General features: G+C 37.9%; 1 protein-coding gene and 1 long non-coding RNA gene across 2 annotated transcripts in view; one reads left to right on the plus strand and one right to left on the minus strand.

The window, feature by feature from the left end:
- LOC140204519 (uncharacterized) overlaps nucleotides 1–8,602 on the minus strand; it is a 55,464-nt gene extending 46,862 nt beyond the window's left edge. The window contains exon 1 of the long non-coding RNA XR_011887660.1: nucleotides 8,487–8,602. This is a non-coding gene — a long non-coding RNA (uncharacterized lncRNA). The remainder of the gene's footprint in view (nucleotides 1–8,486) is intronic.
- Nucleotides 8,603–9,729: 1,127 nt separating this feature from the next.
- Nucleotides 9,730–12,055, plus strand: LOC140204521 (POU domain, class 3, transcription factor 4-like). The gene has a single exon (XM_072271228.1). The coding sequence runs from the start codon at nucleotides 9,837–9,839 to the stop codon at nucleotides 10,932–10,934; it is 1,098 nt and encodes a 365-aa protein (XP_072127329.1). The 5' UTR covers nucleotides 9,730–9,836; the 3' UTR covers nucleotides 10,935–12,055.
- The last annotated feature ends 14,345 nt before the right edge of the window (nucleotides 12,056–26,400 follow it).

Below are 26,400 nucleotides of genomic sequence, written 5' to 3' on the forward strand. Positions count from 1 at the left end.
ACTCAAAATGATTAATACAGCACAATGCATCTTCAGCCAAAATATATCTTTAAAAATCTACTGACTTCATATAGTGAAGTATTTGTATTAATGTGAAAGAATTAAAGATTGGACTCTGTTCTAATTTCTTTAACAAAACAATTGCCAACAATTACATGAACTTCCATTCTGAACATATCAGTTGTTTTATTCAAACAATTTGGTCCACTATATCAGACGAAATCGCAATTATCTATTTCTGATGGCAAGTTACAAACACTTGGCCAAAACAAACACCATTAATTAACGGATGTTGATGCCTGAACAGAGTAATGGGAATGGACGGTAAATATTATGGCCACATCTCCGGAAATGATAGCCAGCCCCAGAGTTTCAACTCAAATACCTGGTCCTGAAGTAAAACGGTATAAGACCCCTTGGTGGAGAGACTGGAGAATAAAGAAAACTATCGTTTGATTTTGTCGCCCTGTCCTTTTCTGCATGATTTTATAGCAGTTGGCAATGGGACATGTTCGCTGAAGCCAGACCCGTGCACATTCTCTTTCGGGAGGTCAATACTCTACGGAAAAAAATGGAGCTGCAGACTTCGAAATCTAAGCCTTAAAATAAGAAGGATTGAGGTCATGTTATCTAGGATCGCGAAAAGGACAAGCTCAGCTCTATGGTCAGGTTCATGACAATTATACCAATTTACACAATTTACTAGCTTCCACTCCATTCTCAAATCAATGAATCGGTGTGAAGCGAAGATCGGTAATGTTTTCTGAAATCACTTTCAAGCTCCTCTTCCAGCTCCACGGGCATGGGTACTTACTCTGAGCCCTCCTAAGGCAACAGGTCCCAGCAGCTTTACAGCGACTACCTCCGCTCACCTGCACCGAAAAGAAAGGGGGTGCCAGCGGTCGGAAAGAGGGCAAATGAATCCGTCCACTTTCAACTCCTGCTAGATACAACACTGAGTTGTTCAAGATTAGTTAATTATGTTTAAGTTTATCATTATATTTCAGGGGGAAAGAATGCAAATAGGAGATAGCTAAACTCAGAAAACAGATTAGACGGACTCTTTCCGACTGGACATGTCTTTGTCCTCAGTGAAGGGAATGTCACATATGCAAAACCCTCCAGAAGTGCAACAGCGACGTACTTAATGCAATCTCCGATGTCTTTGCGTTTCTTATTGCGCTGTATTTCGCAATCATTCTAGTTCCAATCCTCACTACCCAGCGGGTTTAATTTAAAGCGATGCATCTGAAATGTTTGATGTACTCAGTAAGTTTGGTGCAACAGTCACTTGAAGATTCAAGATTGCTTATTATCATTCCTCAGTACATGAGGAGAACAAAACGATTGTTACTCCAGATCCGATGCAGCATAAAAACACAATAAGCATAAAAAACACAATAGATATAAATATGAAAGCAATCCTGTAACACACCATGTACAAGCAACTGTTGGGTGTGGCCGTACAAACATGAGATTAGTTTATTCACATAGACTGACTGAGGTGGGGACTGTAAGCATAAGGTGACGGTGCATGGGTAAGGATGAAGGGTGCTGAGGGGTAGGGAGAGGAGCGGCTCATGTGGATGAAGTGGTGACTTACAGTGAAGGAAGGGCACGACAAAAACAAGGCTTCAGTTTCCCTTCTGTACAAAATAAACTTAGTTGTCAAACAATGTCCAATTTACTCGCTTTTCATTTTATAAGAATACAACTCCAAACTGTTCAATTCATTCATTAAAATCTAACAGAAATACAACTCAGACTGCTAGATTCGTTCATTAAGAGTTGATAGGAATACAACTCCAAACTTTTCAATTCGTTCATTAGGGGTTGATACTTGAATGTCGATTTTCTGAGTACCTACAATATCTTTACTAGTTAATAACTCAGGCACCAATCAACATACATAAAATTATTACTGAAGAGATTTCAGAGACACAATAGGAGCTAAATCAAGCATGATTCAGATATGCATCCACTTTTGATATTTTTTTAAAATATGTAGTGCCTAAATTGACTTTGTAGTGTGCTTCTTATGTAAAACTGAGTTCAAAGCAAATCTGGCTTAACAAAGTGTCCTTTTATTGGTGATGAAAGTTTCCACATTCTTCTTTGTAATTTAATTTAAACAAACCAATCAATTCCAGCATAGTTTTAAGTTTAAAAAATATTTCTCAAACTGATTGTGATATTAGATGTTTTACTTTACAACTTAACCTTGAAACAAAAACAAACTCTAGTCTCCACGATACATCGTTTATTAATTAATCTGATGCATTCGCTGTCGTTCTAAAACTTTCTTTAAATGTTTTACAGATGGGGGCAGTTAATATGGAACCACAATTTTATTTTATTTGGTGATATAAGTGTCAAATAACAAAACATTGGACTATGTAAAATATTTTAGCTGAATACTGATTGCTTCATCGTAAATTTTCTGCGTCTTCCCGCAGGACATCTGTTAACTTATTTTGCGCGTTAGTGATGTGTTAGCTTATTGAGTGAGTAACAAAACCAAACTCTTACTTAACCTTGTCTTTCAAATAAAATTTAGCATTAGCAGGGAATCTTTTGAGAGAGTCGCGGAGGTGTTATCAGCAGTTACAACACGAAGGTGCAATGCAAAACGTAGAAAAGATTCAAGGTGTACTTTCACTGTCGGGGCGAAAAGGGGACTCTTTAATGTTTAGGATTAAGTTCCTTCCTGAGTTTGCCCAAGGCATTAAAGTAAAAAGTGACTGTCATTTCCCCTAGCGGGTTTGGGCTATCATTCAGTTGATCGACGGCATTTAGAAGGGTTTTTTTTCCATTAACAGTGTAAACCCAACTCACTGCCTTGGAGGGTTAACTACGGACGCATATTTTAACCTGTCTACTTTATGAAACAGCTGGTTAATAAATATTGAAGAAAACTATAATTAGATATATTACCTATATACGACGTAAGCACGACCCTTGACCGCAAACGAAGTTGTCCATTTGTTGGTATACAGTAGAGAATGGACGATAAAGTTTGTGGTCAGCTCTGGAATTCATCATTATATTTCAAAGCTGGGCTTTCTCCATATCATTCGAATTTTTGCCCCCCTCCCCCCCCCCAAAAAAACACATTTCTTGCTTCACAAGTTAAAGTGTAACTGAATATTTGACTCCGGTTTCGTTTCAAAACTCTCTCGGCTAAATGGAGCAAATAAGATATCATTCGGAGTCAGCAATAGTGGGATTTAAAATTCTGAGCAAGCTATTTAAAAATCGATCTTCCCAAAAGTAAAACATGCCTTTGTTATTTCGGGACTATAAGAAAGCAAAGGAATGAGAGCGATATCTTCACAGATACTGTACTAATTAATATCCAGTACCTGAGATGATTCTATTGGTATATTCAGCCCTTGGCAGAACAGATGTTACTTGGTACTAGGCATGCCATTGTAAGCACCTTGCTTGCGCCGACTGCCAACGTTACCGAAATACCCGAACTCAGTGTAGCTTCTGGAGTCAAGAACAGGTTTTTAATTAAGCAATTTTAAAAGTATGAATACATGCAAATTAGATGCTATTTTCTATATACTTGGCTCTAAAGAACAATGCGCATCACCCAAATCTAGGTCCAAACAAGAAAAATCTCAAGTAGGTTGTGACAGCCATATTTCTACGTGGCGGATCAAACTCTCGATCTCGGCGTATTTTCTAGACAAGTGAGAAGTGAGGAATGATACCCCGCTAAGTATGCAAGTAGTGCACTGTATAATGTAGATTATGGCTTTGAAATAGTTAAGAACTAATGGTGCAAAACAACAAAATATTTGTAATAGTTTTAATGAAAAGGCGACCTTCGCTTCTTTAGATCCTATCTATATGTTTATACGTGTTACGGCCGTTTAGCCTTAAAGGTTGAAATGATGGAGTTTTCCATTTTGATATTATAGCAGTGAACCGTATTTACACTTTGTCATGAAATAAATTTAATTCAATCTATGAAGTATTTTGATTAGCGAGTATCTATCCATTCCCACCTCAATAAAGGAAAGATGGTATTTCTATATTTTAATTGTAAGTTGTAACAAGTTGTTGTTAATATTTATTTTGAAAACTTATTTACGTTGCAGTATTCTGATATGAAAAGCAATGCAAGCCAACAGCTTTGAACCCTTCCTTTACAGAAGAAAACGCAGCATTCAGCGCATTAATCAACGTCAAATGCCAGCTCTGTTATCGGCCGGTGTTCTGTGGAAACTTCCCCGACCATTCCAACAAAAGACACAAAGTAGAAAGTTGGCTGCGTATTTATCAACAGACATTTATACTCTCTATTCCAGAGAGGAGGCGGGGGTCTGTATCAGAGATTACTATAAACACAGAACTATCGCTGGACCTAACCAATTCTTTGAAATCCCCAAAGCAAAATTTTTAAAAAAGAAAACTAAAATAAAAACAGAAAATGCCGGCAATACTCCGCAGGTCAGGCAGCAACTGTGGAAACAGAAACAGGAAACATTCCAAGTGACCTTTCACCTCACTTCTTCTGAGCGTGTGGTATCGATTCCTTCAAAATAGAACAATTTTTAAAAACAAAACTAATTTACTAAACTACCGAGTTAGGTGTGAGAAAAATGTTAAACGCAAGGTGGTGGGAAGTCTGAGAACTCGTTTACATTATCTCTTAATTTGTTGTTACGTGAGTCCGGATTTGGATTTGTAGAATGCGAACGCCGATTTCCAACAGCGTTGGGCTGATTTGAAAACTTCGCAGAACTTTTTTTATGCTTCCTGCAGTTACTCTGAAATTGGACGTTTGGAGAGGTTTGCACAAAATGATTTTTTGTTTAAATGGGCAAGAAGAACCCACAGAGTCAAAAGCTAGATTGCACCCCAATCTAGGCCTCTGGACAACAATTTTTAGAACGGCGAGAGCGGCAGAAGCGTTGCCCGACAACGTGTGCATTAGATAGCCCACCCGTGATTAACTCCTTCCTCGCCAATGCTTAGATTTTGTTCCTAAACAAAGCTCTTGTTGTGCTGAAATTTAGTTCACAGATCACTGGCAAGGGTGTAATAGAAGACCACGAGTATAAGAACTTGAACTACATTCTACTTTAAAAACAGAATCATGGTAATATTTCCGAAAGAGAAAGCATTTTAAATTTCCTCCGGGCATAAAGGTAGGGTAAAACAGTGTATTCTCATCGTTAGAAATAAAAGTTTATGTTCCTTCACTTGCGCTGGAATAGGATGAATGAAGCAACAATTCTTTCAAAACAACTCTCCCCTTTCTCCTTGCACCGTGGTCTATTTCCGTCCCGTACTGGCAGTGTCCGTTTAACATTCATTAGCTCCCAGCCAGCGCCGCTGACTGCCATCTATTCGGTCCTGTACAGTTGCTGTATCCTTCCCTGCAGTCGTCGTGATACAGCGGGACACGTCTTTCCACCAAAATCTTATTTCTGAGTCATCTTATTTACACACCTGCACCCCGACCGACATCAGTCATAGTTTATACAAAATAATTAAAACGGCGCATATCACTTCGCAGCCGGTCTTTGCCCAAAACTCCTTCCACTTTCCACTATTTCTCATCTAACGATATGTTTATGCAAGTGAATTGCTGAGATTAAAATAAAATTGATTATAACTAAACATTGAAATGGGTAGATTCTGTCGTGAACTTGGACAGGAGCGGAACGGACCAGACCGAATAGGCAAGACATACCAAAGGATTGTACACTATCTATTCCATCTATGATGTGCATCAATTGTTCGAAGCCTTTTTAAAACCTGACACGTTATTTACTTGCGTTTTCTTTTCCTCAACTCTACCCTAGTTTTTATCTCTGAGATAGACAGCCAGACTCCTACCGTTACCACAGCTTCTCGTACACAAAATGTATGTTTTTGTTCAGCATTATAAGCATACATATATCAATACATACACATTACACACATCTTTAGGTCCAAAATGAGAGTGCTGAGCGCCAAAGACTATTAAGTGCAAGCTACAAGCCCTTGCCAAGCGCCCATTTAAGCCTCAAAAATATAGAACTGTTTGAAAGGAAACAGTCGCACAAAGATATGTTCCAAGCGTGAGTATTCCTGAGGATAGGGGACAGCCGTGTACATTACAGCGAAATGTCAAGAATAACAAATGGATTTTTTTAAAGTGTCTAAGCCCAAAACAATTAAGAATATATGTTTATTGTTTCACGCGTGGTATATCTTAAACAATCAAACTGGTTGTAAATCAAACAGCTGTAAATCAAGCTGGTAGCATTTTAGCTAAGACATAACATATATTTAGCAAGTTCGTCTCCACGTCCTTGCTCTAACCTGCTGGAAGTACAGAGACTTCCACTGGTAGCTATCAAAAACGATCAGGAAGCTAACACCAACAACTGAAGTTTACAAGTTTTTTTCATAAATATTAAATCGTTCCTCGATAAATTTCAAAGTAAATGAAGCAAGGTTACTCGAATCAAATGATTCCAAATATTTTTGAGCACGCTGCTTAGGTTGGGGACAGACATCCTGAACTTTCACATTGAATTGCTTCATGGATTCAGGCTGCGTGATTATGGAACGAACACTCGGGTAACTAAATGTATATAATTAGGCAACCTGTAAATTGTAGAGGTGCTTACAAAGAAAGAAGATTATCAAAATTGGGATTTCTTCAAAAAATTAAGCAGTGGACGTTCATAAAGAAGCGCAAAATTGTTGTATGACTATGTTGTCAGGAAAATACAAACAGTGCTGAAAGGTACTGTTTTGAATACGTGCACAACATCTCAGCAAGAGTACGCATACCAAGCAACAATAAATTGACTTGTGCTCATTCAAACCACATCATACTTAGAACTTAGTATCCTCGCAAAAGCAAGTATATATTTTTTTTGCCTCTTCATCCCACGGTATCTTAACCTGTAAAACGTCCCCGGGACGGGCACTAAAAGATCATTCCTCACTGGAGAAAATGTTACAAGGTGGCTCGTATCAGTCTAAGATTTGGGTGGACATCGGATTAACCGGCAAGTGATCAACATTCACCATTGGTAGAGAGTTCAATTAAAATCGAAACTAAATTCGTGGGGGCTGAAATACGAGAAGGCGCCTCTTCTTTATTATTTTTAAGTGTGTGGATTTAGGCAGGATCTGCGGGCTGCAAGTACTCAGAGGCAGGTGAAGTTCCAGCGAAAAGGTCGTGACACTGATTGGCAGTTAGTGTACTGGGTTTAGTGGTGTTTTACCTCATTGACACTACTGCAAATCTAACCAAAACTAAAATACGCCGCTATGGCAGAAAATTCAACATTTGTCTGTAGACAGACCCATTTATTACTAAATATGAAACATTTGTTGTAAATGTATTTCCTCCGGTTAACAGTAACCCAGTACCACCCTTCAGTTCGCTCACTCCTTCTCCCATGTCCGGCCAGTCTACTTGTTTGAATTGGGCTCTTTTATTCTCCTCCTTGGATATATGGTATAATGTGACCACTGTTCCCTCTTTTATTTCTCTCTCTATGGTAACCAAGATCATCGGCGCAAAAATGTGTCTATGAATAAGGGAATCAGCATAAAAGGCCGTCTGAGAGCCGCATCTGTTACACTTGGAAAGTTAGCGCCTGTTAGTCTAACATGAAAGAAGCCAAGAGGGAGATTCCAGCATCAGCCCTTTTAAAAAACACACCACTGATAAGGTGACAAATCGAACTAAAACAACCAACCGTAAATTCATCTTCGGCATCTAATATGATCTTCTAACCTTTGTATGCTACACTTGACGAAAAACATTATAAATTAAAATTACGACGTTCAGAGGTCAGATATTAGACTGTTTATCAAATTAATCGTATTTTCCATAATGTTTTACTGTCAATTGTTGACAGGTTTATTTCAGCCGCTGTTAAGCTTAGGTAGCTGGGTCTGAAATCTCCGATGCTTAGGTTACTTCAGAAAAGAAATCCTTTAGAAAGATTGGACCAGCGCTGTTTCACTCTTTTGTCTTGACCTTGAAAGTGACAAGTGAAATTAGTCGGGATTTTGCCCCCAACGGGAAAAGAAAGCCCGTTCAGTATCGCAGGTCGCCCAAACTTTTCTGGAATAAAATGGGCTCCTGGCTTTCAAAGCATACCTCCTGTTTCCACTCCGGCTACTGGGGGCGGTGGACAGATGCAGACCGCAAAGCAATACAAGTACGAGACGTCCTATGTACTAACCGGGCATACTGGTCCAGGCCGTCAGAATTGCCCACGCCACGTTGTTTGCTGCATTGTTCGCCTTTCAATACGAGCCATTAGAAGTATTAACTCTCGGCCACAGTCCAAAAGTAAACATTGTATATTAAATTTGTTGAATACCTTTGCTTTCTCGGCCAATGACACGGCAGCTACGATATTAAAAGATGCAAAAATAAAATCTGCTTCGTGAAAAATGACGTTGCTAACACATTACAGAACTGTGTATTTCAAGATATGAAAATGAGAGCATACCGGGCTAAGGCCGCTTTGCAGAGCTAGGAGCCAGCTCTGATGGGAACAGCTCACCTATTACCGCCCTGTAGTCCCTTCGAAATTCTAGTACAGCACAGCTGAATTTGGAGAAACTGTTGTTGGCAATGGCTAACAGCTTCTCCCGGCCTCCCTTTATTTTGCCCTAAATATATGAAAATGTATGCAAATTTAAATCAATCTTAACCTAGGATCTCTCGTTGAATTTAATGGAATTTCAAACCAATAGCTGAATTCTGAAGCCGCTATTCCAATGTAAAATGTAATTATTCCGCGTACCTACATCTCAGAATATCTATAAAATTCTCTCATCGTTTCTGATCAGACTCTCACGGAATAAGGGACCTAACGAATGAGATTTCGGCCCTATGAAACTAATTTCTTTCTCTCAGTGCTCTACCGATCTGTTTCCTTTGAAGATATTTATTGATCTAAAGAATTACAGAAGGGCCCACAGTATTGTTCGTCGCAGCCTGGGTCCGGAGTTACTGACTCGCCGTTGTACACACACACACACACTCGCACACACACAAATATCCACATGATTTACATTTTTAATAAGCAGGCAACAGCGTGTCCTTAATTATATATGTTTTAATGAAAGGACACTAACAGCGAAAAGTTGCTAAAAAGGCTACATTCGAACGTACATGAAATTCAAGCTGCAACTCCATGTACAGTCTCTACATCGAAAATAGTTTACGGTTGCCGTTAATTCATGATCAATAATTATAATCTGAGCATTAAATAACCAGCCAGGTTGCTTGCAGCATGATCAATTATTATGAAGTTATAGATTTATTTTATTGGCAGCACAAAAAAAAACTCTCAACTTTTTAGAAAGATTGTTGCTGCTGCGTGCTTTCTCAGAGACCAAATGGGTGGGGGTAGAGCATTGAGATTTGATACAGATTCGAGTCAAAACTTGCTGGCATGCAAGGGGCAGCGTGTGTGTGTGTATTCCGCTCCAGCAAGAGTTAACCATCAGGCGTGGGCACGGGAGGTGGGAGCTGTCAGTTACCCTGTGGGGAGCCAATGGGCTCCGGCCTTTGATTGACTTCCTCGTTGGGTTCCCCCACGCTCGAGGTTTGGAGTTCAATGAAACAAAATGCAAAAATGCGGAGTGTGGCTCCACCTCTAGCCTCACGATTGGTCGGAAACGCCGTGACGCCAATGCCTTAAGGCAGCCGGGAACCCCAGCGTGGCTTGCAATTGGTCCTAAGAGGTGCCAGTCATTGACCTCCCTGCTGACCTGCTTTACCTAAGCTTTGTTGTCAAAGAGCGAAGCTGTTCCCGTAGGCAGGTTATTATTACTGAGGGATTCGTGGAGCCATGGCCACGGCAGCCTCCAACCTCTACATGCCGAGCAGTAGTATCCTCACATCCAACTCCATCGTCCCCACCGACTCATCGAGCATGCAGCAGGCGGGCACATTCCGGGGCCACCAGAAACTCATCCAAAGTGACTATCTGCAAGGACTGCCCAGCAACGGGCACCCCCTCTCTCACCAGTGGGTGACGGCTTTACCTGAAGGCAGCCCGTGGTCCGCGGCCATTTCTCCAAGTCCCCTGAGCCAACAAGACGTGAAGCCTGGCAGGGAAGATCTTCACGCTGGCACCAGCCTGCACCACCGCTCTCCACACATTGCCCATCACTCACCGCATACCAACCACCCGAGCGCATGGGGAACGGCTGCGGCTCACAACTCGTCCATAACCTCGGTCGGGCAGCCTCTCAGTATCTACTCCCAACCCGCCTTCACAGTCAACGGCATGTTAGACCACGTTGGGCCGCCGCCGCCGTCTGGAACCGTTGGCCAGTCGATGCACCCGGGTCTGAGGGACAGCGCCGAGCACGGGGAACTGGCACACCACCACTGCCACGACCACTCAGACGAGGAAACCCCCACATCTGATGAGCTGGAACAATTCGCAAAGCAGTTCAAACAGAGGCGGATTAAACTGGGCTTCACCCAGGCAGATGTGGGACTGGCACTGGGAACCTTGTACGGAAACGTCTTCTCACAGACAACCATCTGCAGGTTCGAAGCCCTGCAGCTCAGTTTTAAGAACATGTGCAAACTCAAGCCCCTGTTGAACAAGTGGCTGGAGGAAGCAGACTCTACTACGGGCAGTCCCACCAGCATCGACAAGATAGCGGCTCAGGGCAGGAAACGAAAGAAGCGGACTTCCATAGAGGTGAGTGTGAAAGGTGCGCTAGAGACCCATTTCCTCAAATGTCCCAAACCTGCGGCCCAAGAAATTTCAAGTCTAGCCGACAGTTTGCAGTTAGAAAAAGAAGTTGTTCGGGTCTGGTTTTGTAACAGAAGACAGAAAGAAAAAAGAATGACCCCGCCTGGGGTACATCAACAGGACGAAGTATTTTCGCATAGTGTTGATTCAGAGACGCCGTCACATCACGATCTTTAACAAGGACCCATGACAGTGGTCACTGCCGGCACTCGCCTGATCCCGGACTGAGAAAGCGATGGGAAACTCCTTCCCCCCACCCCCCCTCTTCTTCCTAAATTATATATTTGACTATCCTATTGAGGGAGGAGGCAGGAGAAAAGTTATATATCAGAGAAAAAGAAGTCAGCAAGCAGGCAGTATTGGTAAAACGTGTTCAGTTAGCAGTCGCGTTGACATTTTCCGCATCTGTGGTGAAGAGAGCGAAATCAAGGACATGGTTTTACCGCAAGTGTGGTCAATTGTTTCGTTCAGACAAGGATTGCAGTCCGACTGTGTGCCTAACACCTAACAGCGCCTTGTTATCTCGACTATATCAGGTGAATTTGTTCTTACGGACGGTGTCACTCTTTTCTCCCTCCCCCGCAACGTTTGTTTTAATACCTGGTTACGAGCAGGAAGGTCTGATGCCAGAGCCTGCCCTATTACAGTACCCCATCCTGAAATGACCCACGGGAAACAAGGACAGACACGTTGACCAGGAATCTGCATTAAGATAAAAATAAGATAAAACCTGAATATTTCGAGGCTTATTTCTAAATTATTCATTCCAAATAAATAAGACTTGCCCGAAGTTTTGTTTAAAATAATTTTCTTTTTACTTTTTCTCTGTGGAGTCCCAGTTAAACAAAACACTAACATTGCCGTCTGGAAAAGAAAACTATGTAAACGGACAGGCATTTTTCATAATTATCATTGTCTTACATTACCGGCCACCGGATCTGCCAATGGGAGTTTTAAAGCAAGTTCTCTAAAAGTTGCCATTTTTAGAAAGGGGAAGGTGAGGGGAAAAACTCTTTTTAAATTTAAAAGAAAATGACGGATCAGTTACTGATCCGAAATATAAAATATTTTCTTTAAATGTTTCTTTTTTCAACAATTATATTTGGAGGCTGCGAACAGTAATTTATTTTCCTCAAATTTTGTATTATGTTTTTAAAAGACAGAATCACACGTTAAAAAGCAGTAAAATGTTTGTTGGTTAATAAATTATATATTTGATGTCAGATTTGATTGTAACCCGATCTAAGTTTGTGATTTGGTGACGACAATTTCATTTTGGTGTACAGAAAATCAAATCTGTTCAAATAAATTTGCTATTAAAATGATATTGTGTTTGGAGTTGTATCTAACTGTGAGCGGAGGATTCGTACGTTCAAGCGCTCTCTTAAATTTAACGTTTAATTTCAGAGCGGTTTGTTTTGTGCATTAGTTTACAAACCCGGAGAGATAAAAGTTAGGGAGAATAAAATAAAATCGGGAGGAACACAGTGACTAAACTAGATTTCATAATACGATTCGGTTCTATATTTATCTCTGTTAGATTGATTGAGGTCAGTCTGATCTGCATCCCGTTTAAATTGTAGTCATACTCTCTAGCTAAAAGCAGATAGATGAGGATTAGTACCGCAACTAAAAGGCTGCAATTTAAATGATTTCTCATTCGATTCTCATCCTTAGCATTGCACTTTATTGTCAATTGGAGACTACGCAGTGTGTTAAACACATGCCCTTAAATTTGTAGCTGATCTGGATATTTTAAGTATAATTTTGAGTTCTATTAAATTCGAATTTACCAACCCTGCCGTCAGGAGTCTATAAAAGCATTCAATGGGAAAAATGTTTTAGTGCGTTCCATATTTGCGAAGACGAATCTAATCTCTGGTAGATAAAACGTCTCTACCTAATGTCCGGCAATCCTCTTCCGAGGCCTTTGGTCTCTCTTCCAGGACTAAAATTCTTAAGTGTTTTATTTTGTCTCCAAACACTGGACAAGCAACGCCGCGGGTGGAACGGTGCGGAAAATAAGCAATTCCCCTCCAAATCTACACCATTTATTTCATCATTAGGATACAGCTTTGGAAATGGACTAAAACGGCAAAGAAACGAAGAAATAACCAGTGAAAGAACAGGAGATTTCTAAGAGCAATGCGCATACTAACATTGTTTTGTTTTCAATACGCAATTCAGTTTTATTCTTCCACACGATCTACCATTTAATGTATGATCTGAAAACTTGGTTTCATTGAACTATTACTTGGGACATCATTTAAGGATAAGTTTTTAAAATTAATTCTATAATCCGCATTCAGAAGAAATGGATATGATGTAATCACTTGTATCATTGTTAAACTGAAGCCATTTATAATGCAAAACCGACGCACTCGTCAGAAACATGCCTAAACTGTAACAAAAGATTTTATTAACGGGATGCACAGAGAGAGAAAAAAATACCCAGTGAAAGATTCTTGGGTACTCAAAGTAGGTTTCGAATGAGCCTAGTGGGTATACAGAGATTAGTTCTTTCCTTGAGCAGTGCATCTGTACAGAGAACAATAATCGCTACATATTCTCGTTTCAATTTAGAAACCTGGTTTCATGTAATCCAGTCGTATTTACATTTTTCTCAAAACACTTTCCCTACCAATGAGGAAAGTAAAAGGCTAACTGGGTTCTTCGGAGCCAGATTCACAGTTCAAAGTTAACATTCGCATTCACTGATTATGCCGTCGAGTGTAACTACACGGGAAAACACGCTCCTCTCCTCCAAAGAAGCTCCAATGGACCTTCAATGAAATATATCCTGGGTCGGAATGGATCAAATGTTTTAGTGCAAGGGCAATGGAATTTTAATACTGGTACCGACCTGTAACATGTGGAGTTAGATTTGATCCATCTACCTCATGATGTATAAAGATGTTTGAGGATAGAGGATGACATATGTACATTACGCGTCGTTTGCAACGCTCTGATATATACAAACAATTGCCAGTCAGGGTTGTACAATCAGCAGTGATACAGCAATATTTAATTTATGCTGCGTTGGATTTAAGTAAGGTTTTGATTCATCTTCAGCTTTGTTTAGCTGAGTTGTACGGTTCTGTGAAAATTAGGGAAACAAAATCCAGGCTCAAACAGTAGATATAAATTACATTCGTTTAGATTGTTTATTTAAATATCTAAAGAAATGAACGCCCTACGATGGTAGAAGTATTTTCACGTGCATTTTGCTTGAGAAAAAGAATGTGTATTTCGCATGGCTTTGATTTGTGATCAGCCTGGTGTAGAGTTTGTCCAGCTGGCACTGAAGAATTGACAGGGATTTCCCGAATGATTAAAATCGTGGATGCTGTAATGTTATCGATTTTTTGCTTTCCACGACACACGCCCGCATAAGAAACATGGAGCTACTGACTTTAAAGTGTTTCCATTGGACAAAATAATTAGGCGATTTGTTTGCGAGCTGGGTGTGTAACAGATTGCTGATTGAATGATTTGTAAATTTGACATGTCTAACTAGGGAGTAGAAAGACTGGAGCTGTTGTAAAGGACTCGCGCGAGAGTGTGTTGTGCTTTCATATTAAGATTGCCGGAGTTTGTTTTCATTAATTCAACAAATTGATCTCCAAAATAGGGATTTTTACTTCGCATTGGAAACTTTCATGGATTTTTTTTCCTCTTCCCTGTCCTTCTTTTGAAGTGGACTTGTAAAAGATTACTTCACCAACCGTAGAAGTATTGAGTACGCCTGCAAGAAAATAAATCTCAGGGTTGTACTTGAAGAAATATTTGTACTTCGGTAATAAATTTACTATGAACTTCGAACTTTGAACTTTAACTGTTCGACGTTCAAACTGTTTATTCTTGTTGCTGCTTCGCTACCCTTGAGCTGAACATTGTATCACAGTCCGGGTGCGAGGGGCAAAGGGTTTGAAGGATCAGGGGGCCAGCGTTTGAAAGACACCTCCCACAGACTGAGATGGCACAGTTCTTAATAGTCACCGTGAGATTTCAACTTGGATCTGCAGAGGATGTCTTCGGGAACTTGGGAGGATTTTTTGAATGGACAGTTAAATTCAATGCATGTATTGTAAAGCAAATAAGATGCGAGCAAGTACTAAGAGATTTAAAATGGGCTTCTCCTCTGGGTTTTTAAAGGCAAATTACAATAACTTTACTCCGGAAGAATGCAATTCGTTGCCAAGTTTTCTGGCACTCAGGTCGTTCGGCAAATCCAGTCTCTAACATTCCATTCCATTCAGCAGCGGGAGAGGGAAGTTCTCCCCTGTAAAGTGGATGATATCACCGCAGGTGCACTGAAAAAAAAATGCAATTTGAGTTCCCACTAGACTTTGGCTCCTAAATAAAACGGCCATTTGCCGGTATCGGATGATCAGCTGGAAGGTGAGGGGTTTATAGCATTGGCGTACTAACCGGAGTCTCCCCAGAAGCGAGCCCTCTTCTGGAAAGCCTGCACAGGACGATAGAAGTTACTACTCCAATTATTTAGATCATAACAGAGGATAAAATTCCTTTGATCCATTCTGTCATTGACGTAGGCACAAAAACACAAAATGGTGATCTTTTACCGCGTTAATTTAACGGCGTAAAATATCGGCACGTGGAATTTTATCAATCCAAAAGGTGAAAGATGTGAAAATGGCTGATGTTACCGCTTTTATTAATGAGCGTGAATACATGAATCTCTAGAGATAGGTTGGACCTTCAGCAAGGACACTATTTTAAAAGTTTAATACAAGTGTATTTCATCGTATGAATTGTGTTGTTATTTTAACCAATTTTATTTAGCGTTTTAAACAGAAACTATTTGCAGTAATGGCCAATGGGTGCTGTTTGTGATATAACTCATGCAGTACAGCAACTTATTTAAACTTCACTGTGAAGTTGCAAAGATATGTAATTTTGTAGGCATGAGATAACTGACTAAGGATGAACTATCAGTAGGACACGGAATCACAAAGTACTGGAGGATCGCAGCAGGTCAGACACTGTTCTCATCTCCAGACAGGCATATTTCACTCCAGTTCCTCAATTCCTCGAAGACATTTGCTTTTCTGTCTTTTTTTCACTCTGCAGGAAAAGCTAGACACTCGCAGAATGGCGACTGACCTGAAACAGTAACTTCATGACGTCCTACTACACCGATGCTGTTTCAGCGATTATTTTCTGTTTTCATTTCAGATTTCCACCATCCTCAAAATGTCGCCCGTGTCTTCAGTTTTCTCTAAGATTATGTTCCGAACATAGTGGAGTCTGGTTAAGAAAAGGCAGGTGACAAGAAATAGCCCACAACACCCATGCCAAGTAGTAGGAGACCAAAATACAATTCAAGGTGTGAAACCTGCTGTTTCGCCCTCTCTGCTGTTGGCACCTGGTACTGTACAAATCCGCCCTGTCAAATCCACCCATTTGGGGGAAAAATCCTCATTTAAAGATAGGTTGATTAAATGCCTCTCGATGTAAAAAAAAACAGATGTTAAAAACATCACCATTTAATTTTGTTACATATTCGTTCGCTATAATCATCAGTGGCACTGAAAGAATTAACGAGATTATTTCACCAGACTGTGCTAACTTCTGTTTCATCTAGCAATTACATATTCAGAACTTTGCAAATTTTGGAATCAGAGCCTTTCACACCAGTTGCTATAGGATAATATTTTCCATTAGCTGCTTTTTGATTTGATTTCAGTTCACAAAATATTTGTGTCAGATCCCGTAAGACTGCTTCCTTTTTGCACATATTGGGGTAACAAATAAAAGTTCCTGTGCTTGGATTTTTGTTTGTGCAGCTTGTTGAAATGTAATCCTTGACTATGTCACCACAGAAGAAAATCATTAGCAATAACTTGGCAAAACGTTTTTTTCAAAAACCTTTGGATACCATGCATATTTTCTTAATATGTAAATGCCCAAATTCAATTTGCTCTTATTTTTCTATTTAGTGAGTAAAATTGAGCCACATTCTCCAAGGCTCATTGTTAATATTTTCCAATGAAAACTTAAATCTTTGTTTTGAAGACATTTCAGATCCTCATTTAAAATGACTTGCTCCTTTTCCACTCAATATATGGTGAGATATTTAACTGCCTTTGCAGTGATTTTCAGAGCCGGGAATTTGAGTTCGTCAGCTGGCTCTTAAACTTGTTCTGACATTGGATAAGAAGGCAGATCTAATTTGCCTCAAAACCACTTTCTTACTCACTCCTCACACCCTTTGACATCTTTGTCATTCAAATGTCTTGTTAATCCCCACCTTAAATACATTTTGTCCTTCCACAGCTATGACAGAGAATTCCAAGAAATCATGATTAGGAGAGAGAAAATAATTCTTCCTTGATTCCATCTTAAATTGATGACTCCATACTCTGAAACTGGGCTCCATAGTTATGAGTATAACAACTCAAAATGGGCCCTTCGGCACAGTTTATCCAAGCCAACCAAATGCCCATCTAAGTTAATCCTATTTGCCCGCATTTGGTCCATCGCAATGAGGCTTTCCAGTCTATGTGTCTTTTAAACATTGTTATTGTGTTTGCCACCACCACTTCCTCAGGCAGCTCATTCTATGTACATAACACCCTCTGTGTGGGAAAATTGCCCCTAGGTTCACTTTTAAATCATTCCCCTTTCACCTTAAACATATGTCTTCTAGTTCTCAATTTCCCAACTCTGAGTAGAGCTAATAGGACTTGATGTTTCAATCCCTATGGTAAGTCAATGTTGGCAGTGGGCTTGGAGTGGTGACAAGGAGGGAGGGTAGGTACCTCATCAGGGTCATCAGGTGGGCACCCTCCTTCTTTGACATTTCGTTGATAAGCCCACGACGTCTCCAGAGGGCTCAACGGTGCTACCTGGCATCCCAGATACACCCCCCTTCAGTTCCATACCCTCCTGTCTTCATCTTGCAACCCAGTTGTTGTCTTTCTTCTTCTGCTGTATTTGAAAAGGACTTGATTGCTTGTTGGAGTGAATAACCCCTCACCCCCATCTTCTTCAATAGACTGGTCATAGATGTAGCCACGAATCCCCTGCATCCCACTTCTACAGAGAAAATCTCGACCCTCCAACCATTCTGGGCAGCTGCAGTTGCCAGTTCAGGGTACTTGGTCTTTTTCCTCTCATAAGCTTCTTCATATATTCTGCATTCTAAATATACTCTGCATTCATCCTGTCATGATATCTCATGTGCCACTCATGATTTTGTACGTCCCTGTAATGACATCCTTTGATCTCCTGTCCTCCAAGAGGTAATGTCCTAGCTTGCACAAACTCTCCATATAAATCAGGTCTTTAAGTGCTGGCAACATTCTCATAAATTTTCTTTCCATTCTTTCAAATTTAACAAAGCAACCAAAAACTATGCATAATGCTTCAGGTGGAGTCTCATTTGTTCTAGATATGTGCTCACCAAGGAAGATATTCTCTCAGCATCCACCTTACATGATTCTATAAGATTACCCTTCATCTTCTGTATTTAAATTAGTACAGGCCTAACTTCTCAACTTTTCTTTGGACATAAATGCTGTCATCACAGGAATCAGTCTATTAGAGATTTTCTGCAGTAACTTCAAAGCAATTGCATTCTTCCTTAAGTACAGAGATCAAAATTACACTACTGTCAGCTTTTGCAGGGATCCATTCCAGAATGAATCATGAAAACTATGCATAGCATTTCTTCCCTGCTGACTCAAGAAGATTATTTTGCAAGAGTCATTCACAAAGCTGAATGACATTCTTATTTGTCGTTAGATTTGTGTTGGATTTCTTCACCTGGTGTGCACAAAGGTACAGGTACTGACCTTGGGCTGTTGGTGGGACTCTGAATCCTTTGCTAGCTGCAGATACCTGGTGTTTTTCAGCACTTTACTCAAAAACTTCTTCTGGAAACAACATTCCTTTCCTCACTAATAGAAGTTCAAGCCATGTCAATAGTTACAAAGCCTATGGGCATCAGGAGGTGTTAGAGAAATACTGTACTAGTGGACGCTGACTATGAATTTGGGAAACTGTGGAAGTTAAAGATTGGCTATATTGCACCAACTCCTTCTAATGATTCATCAAAATGGCTCCATTGCAATAAACACCAACATTCCATGAATTTTACTGATTATGGTAACCCTTTGTTTATTCCTGTTTCAAGAATCCTGAGCTCTTTATGCTATAAAACCCATCTCATTCTGTTTAAATAATCACTTAATTGTTCAGGCCAAATGGACAACCTCATAGTTTTCATCAGTATACTTTATTTGCCAAATTGTTGCCTAGTCATATAACCTATCAATATCCTTTTGGAAGCACTTAGTGTCCACCACAAGTCTTACAAACCCCCTATCTTCACATCATCAGTAAATTTGACAACAGTACTTTCAATCCCTTTATCCATGTCATACAGATTGTAAATGTTTAAGGCCAGCACTGATCCTAGTTCCATCCTAGTCATTACTGATTTCCAATCCAAATTTGACCCATTTATCCCAACTCTCTGTTTTCTATTACTTGGTCATTCCCTTGTCTACGTCAATAGATTTCCTCCAACCCCATATGCTCTTGTCTTGTTTACATATGCAATACAATAATAAATCCCTTCTGAAAGTCCAAAATAAACTGTATCTATCTGTTCCCCTTTATCCATAGCATTTGGTGCATCCTCAGCAAACTCTAGCACATTCATCAAACATCAGTTCCCCTTTGTAAAACCACATTGACATTGCTTAATTGTTCAATAAAATTCCAAATGTTCTAAAATGTCCTGAAAATGGATTCCAATATTTTCCCAATGACAGATATTAAGATAAATAAACTAAAGTTTTCTCTTTTCTGTCTCCCTCCTTCTTAATATATATTTGCAGTTTTTCCTGTGATGTCTCCAGAATTCAGGGAATTTTGAGAGAGTATAACCAAGTCCTTTAAGGCCTAAAGGAGGCAGGGCTTCAGGTACAAAAGATTTGTGGCTTTTAGCCCCAGTAGTTTGTCCAGTATATTTGTTTTCAAGTGCTAGAAATAGCTTTATGTTCATCATTTCCTATAGGCCCTTAATTATCTATTATTATTTGAATATTTTTAGTGTCTTCTATCATGTAGACCAATCAAAAGTAAACATTAGAACCATTTTGCTATTTTCCATCACTAAGTCCCCAGTTTCATCCTCTTGGGAGCCAACATTTACTTTAGTTAGTCTTTTCCTTTTTATATACTTATAGAAGCTCTTATTGCATACTTTTATATAAATTGGCTTCAATATTATTTGCATTCACTATCATTTAATCCTTAGTCACCTTTTGCTGATTTCTAAAGATTTCCCAATTCTCTGTCCTACTGTTAGTCTATGCAAAACTGTATTTAAAGTATGTTCAACAGTTATGTAAAATCACTAACAACATATAATTTTATATCCACATGACTCTGTGTTATTCTTTTACTAAAATTTGTGAAGTGGAAGTAGAACATAGTCATGAGATTTCTGCTAAAGCAACTTATACTCCACAAGCTAAATATATGATTTAAGAACAAGTTATTCCAACACATCTGCATGTGACTAACTTGAAAGATCTAAAGTAAAGACTAAACTTTGATGTTGTTTAAGAAAAAATGTTATTTCAGTTAAACCTCATTAATTACATACTCACAATAATCCATTTCAAATATATTTCTTATAACTTTACAATGTAAAATTCTCTTCTAAGGTGGTGTCTAATGTTGGAATATATTATATTAAATTATATATGTTTACATACTATATTATATACATAATAATATATTTGTATGTAGTTTATACATTGGAAAAATACATTTATCAAGAAAACTTTAAAAATAAGTAAAGAATGGAATATTATGAAACTGCGGAACTTTCAAATTTGTATTAGACTAAGATCAGAAATCTTTGTGTTAAATGTTGACTGATCACATGCATTTAGTAGCAATTGTTATTGCAGATATATAAAGGTAATAAAATGTGGATACTGAAAGACCAATATCAATCTAGAAACAAAGGTGAAGTGATGGTAATCTAGAAGATGGTGCAGCTTTAATGTGGTAACCTAGAATGAATTGAAATTGGACATATTTTACAAATATTGCAGCAACCCTTTATATGCCAACTTCATCTGATTATAGCAGTTTATTCCACAATTGTTGCTTTTCAGGTGCATATTAAATATTCATGACATGTTTATTTGTTCAATATATTAGTTTTCCATAATCTGATGAAGTAGCTTTTCTTCCTTTCTAAAAACTAATCAGTTAAATTGCAAATAAAGCTATATGAATAGAATTAAAAATCTATCTGCTTCACTATTAGCCTTGAAAGAAAGGAAATCTGCTCTCCTTACTTGACCTGTGTTATATGTGACTCCAGACCAAATGTATGATTGACTCTTAATTGTTCTCTGATTGCGTCTTAATCACACTCTTAATGGTCCATCCATTCAGTTGTGTTTAAATTTTGGCACGTGCTAGCCTTGCTGTTGACATCGATATTCCATAAAATAGTTACTGAAGATACAGTTATTAAGAAAAGGTAAACATTTTTACAGAATTGTCTGTAAAGATTTCTATGTCATTAACAATATCTGATTGCACTGTCTGGAATGTAGAGAAAAGAACAGTACATTTTATGTATCCTTTTCTTCGCATAATTGCCAAATGTGTATATTGACAGAAAGATGATAACTAACATGACTGAGACTGAATTCTGTTCTTGCCTTTGATTCTTGATGATACAAACAAGTCTCAATATCAGCACATTTTAATGTGATAGCAACACTTTGCTTTCTCATGCTATTCCAATCCATTCCTATACTCTGAAACTGCATAACATAAAATATAATTATGCTTCCATTACAAATTTATGTTGAGGAAACTTAAGCATTTTGTCAATGGCTTTACTTTAAATCACTGTGTTAATCTATCAAGTTTGCTTTCTTTGTTTTTTTTTATCACTACTTATTTAATTTACTTATTTATTTTATTTAATTCTCAGTTTTCTTTTTCTCTCAATTATCATGTATTGCATTGTACTGCTGCTGCAAAGTTTACAAACTTCACGACATATGCCGGTGATACTAAACGTGATTCTGATTTATGTAATGCTCGTTGTCCCAAAATTCCACTGTTTTATTTTTCAAATATAGTAAAAATTATTGTGAAGTGAAACAACATTAAAATATAAGGGGAGAAAGATGATCAAGTACAATTTAGGGAACAAACAGCAAACAGAGTGAGGGAAAATGACAGGCGTAAATAACCCTACAAATCATAATTAGGTTTGGCATCCTGATTAGTAGGTATATGTACATGAAGGGAATTTCACAGAGATAGTACATATGAAAATACATTATTATTTAACTATATCTAACCAGCAGACTTTTTTTAATAGTCGTATCTTCATCTCAGTGAAACTCTCCAAATTTGCTTTCCATTCACTATTTTGATTCTTCCTTTTTGGATGATAAAAATTGATCCTGGATTTCTCCGTGCAGATTTCAGCCAGATTTTGTGAGGGTTTTTTTGAATCAGCTGGTTTAACTTTTGCCATAATGTAAACCATATACAGTATTTATTAAACAAAAGAATAAACAGGAAATTATACTGCATGACTTACGGCACAATGATTAACTCACTTGAACAAAAGAATGTGATGCTTACCAGCTTTCACTATTGCTCATTACTTCCAAACAGTACATAGATTTCCTTTTAAAAATCATTTTAGTTTTAGACCACCATTCTTCGCAACAAGGCGGTTTCATTAGAAAAATACTTTTGAAAGTCTTTAAAAAAAATGGACTTGGCAACATATTCAAAAATAGTCAAATTGATCAAAACAATTTTGTTAGGTGCAGGTATCAAGGGACGTAGGGGTAAGGCGAGTAAATTGGGTTGCAATGCAAATCCTGTGCCTTTGTTCCTAATCACTTTCATATTCACAAAAATGTAACATACGCCAGCCAGTACTGCAGCTCATTCCAGAAACCACATATGATAGTGCAATCATTTTGAAACATTATTTAAATGAGGTCTGTATAAGCACTTTTGCCAACAAACACGTTATTTAACCATTTGATTGAGGCCTTTTTCAATATTAGCAGAGCTATTGTTTTTCTTTTACGCAAGAGTAAAAGGATATTATGAGTTTGTTCCAGTGCAGGTTTAACATTATAACAGGGAAGCTAAAAGTTTAAACAATAATTTCCTCGATTCATTATGGAATAGTTTCTTTACAGAACAATTGGAACATTTTAGCTTCCTTAGCAAGTAGAAACTAACTGTAGTAGAGATTTCAAACTGTTTATTCAAGGTAAGGCAACATAAACCCCAGCTAACTGAAATAATAGGCAGCACAATGTCAAAGCCAGTAGAGCCATCGACACACAGTGCAAAGATCCAAGTTCAATCCTAACCTTGGGTGCTATCTGCATAGGTATTTCATGTTCGACCTGTGACTGAATGGGTTTACTCTAGGTGCATTGGTTTTCTCTTGCAGCCCAAACATCGGCATGCTGATACATTCATTGGCCTCAGTAAATTGTCCCTAGTGTGTAGGGGAGTGGTAGAATCTGGGAAGAGTTGGTAGGAATGTGGGGAGAATAAAAAACTGAATTAGTGTAGGATTAGTGAATGGTAGATGATTGATGGCTGCCACAAACTGGGTGGCCCAAAGGCCCTGATTTGCTGCGGTATGATTCTGAATAAGTAAAATCAGAAGATTGTTTATTTGGATCAATTTTGTTTTTCCAAAGGACCCATTATTTGAATAGACAAGGATCCACTTAAAGAGGAACCAACTGTCCACAGATCCAAAGCAAAACATTACCAACTTCCAGTATCTGCAATACAAACAGAAGCTGCTGAAAATACTCAGCAGGACAGGGAGTATGTATAGAGAAGAATCAAATTAATGTTCTCTATCAATGAACTTTAATCAGAACTGGGAAAATTTGGAAATAAACATGGGGGGGGGCTGGTGGCTGTGAGAGGTGGAGAGAATAAAAAGATATTTTTGTAATGGAGTAGGAACCAAGAGATATTTATTATCCCTCCTACTGTTCTTTAACTTCAAACTTTAATTCCTAACTGTTCTTAGTTTTTCTCTCCACAATGCTGCCTAATTTGCTGAATATTTTCTGTTTTTTTTAGATTAGACTGTCCAGTAATATCTATCAAGCAAAACTCGCTGTTTTTTTAATGGTACTCAGAGCTTCTCAGGATTAGTTGTAAATTGACACGTTTTGGCAGCACATCTGCAAAATGCTATCAAATTCCATGCAAGACCCTCTGAATTATTTTAGTCAGAACTTTAAAATGATCACTGTATTGAAAAGTGGGAAATTGTTCTTCACAATTAGAATCTTAAATAAAGTAGGATATTTAGATAACACATGTAAGATTCCACACATTACTGCAAGCACAATTGACAAAACTGTCAGTTTTACATTTGAAGTATATAGAACTATTCAGATCTTCAAAAGACTGCAACTGAAGTGTTTGTGGTCAACATATGGAAACCAAAGAATTTATCAGTTTCATCAGACAATGGGGAGACTTCTTGGTAGAAGGTGACTGATTACTTCAATTATGATAAAGATTTTGAAAGATTAGATCCCTGATATCTTTGAAATCAGTTATTAACTAGGCTAATTATGTGAAGGACTCAATAAACAAAATAATTATCAACTTATTAATTTGCCATGTATAAAAGTGTAATCAATCTATATAAATGAAAACCAATAAATAATATATACATTTCAGATATTGCCCATTTACAGAATTTATTAATGGCTGGCAATATCACCATCCCTCATTAGCCTTCCTTGATTACATGAAGAAAAATATTATGTTGAAGTTGAAAGTCCTGGCATTAAATGAATTTTATTATTCTAATTTTGTCTTACGGTAAATGTGCAACAAATAAGCAATCATATTAAAGTACATTTTAAAATGATAAGCAAAATGATTAAAATGAGGACTGATATTGCATAAGGTGACATATAAAAATACAACTCCTAAAGACCACTTTGATGATTTTTCCTATTTGCTTTAGTTCAGTTGAAGAAATTGAAAAGCAGTGGTAACAAGCAAATTATGATATGGTGCCCATTTTGTTTTTCTTTGCAATAGGTTTGTTTCACTTTAATATTATTCAATTCTCTCAATCTTCAAAGAGCATTTGGCTAATTTTGCTTGTGATTTGGAAAAACTTCCATAACATGATGATATTTTTGGAGAGATTTATGAATCTTTCAAGGCACAAGAAACATTTTAAGTAGTGCTCTGAGCCACATTCCTTCTGCTTCTGTATGTTGAAGTTTGAATGAACCAAATTCAAAAACTTTAATATGATCTTTTAACAATTACTTGACCACAAGTATTTTTCTTAGCCACTAAATAAATTGTTGGAATTTAAGCAAGTTTATAAAAAAATTGGATCATTAAACCTAGTTGTATAATAAAATGATAATAAATTACTCCCCAGCCATTAACAAATAATTTACATGATATTGCGTGCTAATTTGCAATGACCAAAATAAATTGTACTGGATGCAATATAATATATTTGACAGGGTAAGTTAAATAATGAAGAAATGGTTCACACATGCTATGCTTACGTGCAATTCATCTAGAGTGGAGCTCAATGCAACAAAATCAAACAGTCTGATTTCAATGCAGATCTGAGAAATTGAGGTTTGAGTTTGATAAATAATTAATTAAAGTCAACTATATTGACCTATAAGCATAAGAATGAGAAAAGCTTTGGATAAATATTATTAATATTAGTTAAATTTCAAAATGTTAAAGATTCACAGATATAATAATAACACTAAAAGGCTGAAGCTGTTCAGATTGTGAAGGAAAAGATTATATGGAATGGACAAAACTAGGGAATCATATTAGTGCCCACAGTAATGAGAAAATTGTCATAATTCTTGACCTTATAGTTGGAAGTGGAGTATATGCCTTATAAATCCTTAATCATTTTAGTGTAACCTTCTGCACTATTTTATGAATCAATGCATTGATTGTTTAAAAAACACACACATAATATACTCTCACTTAGCACACATAGTTTCTTCTCAAAAATCTGTCCTGAAAATGAATAGTTGTAGATTTTTCTATGTTTCTTCAACACGATAGCAGGAATAGAAAATGAGTTAAAAGAAATCTGATTTTAATTGAAGCTTATATCCATAACAAACAATTCAATATGTCCAACGTCCACTGGCTATGGCCTTCTGCAGATAGCTTAGTGACAATGAGTCAACAAGAATGAATTACGTGTGTCTGAAGTTCTGCCTGAAAGGGTAGTCCAGGCAGAAACTCTCGCCACATTTAAAAGGAGGAGGCAATAGAGAACTGAGCACCATTGATTTGATTGCACTGCCTCAGCAATATGGGCATGTAGGGAGAATGGATTTCTACTGTGATGTAATTGTTGATGAGTCAATGCTTTCATGTATGCCAGTAATAATTATACTATTTATATAGTTTAGTATTGACACATATTATAGCAAATGTCTGAAATTTGGGTTGTTATATATAGCTTTTCAGTTGATCAAAAGCTTATAAGATCCATATTTAATACCTATTTATGGATAAGTATATACATATACAAGTAGGGTCTGCACTTCTT

The sequence above is a fragment of the Mobula birostris genome, chromosome 10 (assembly GCF_030028105.1).
Source record: "Mobula birostris isolate sMobBir1 chromosome 10, sMobBir1.hap1, whole genome shotgun sequence".
NCBI lineage: Eukaryota > Metazoa > Chordata > Chondrichthyes > Myliobatiformes > Myliobatidae > Mobula > Mobula birostris.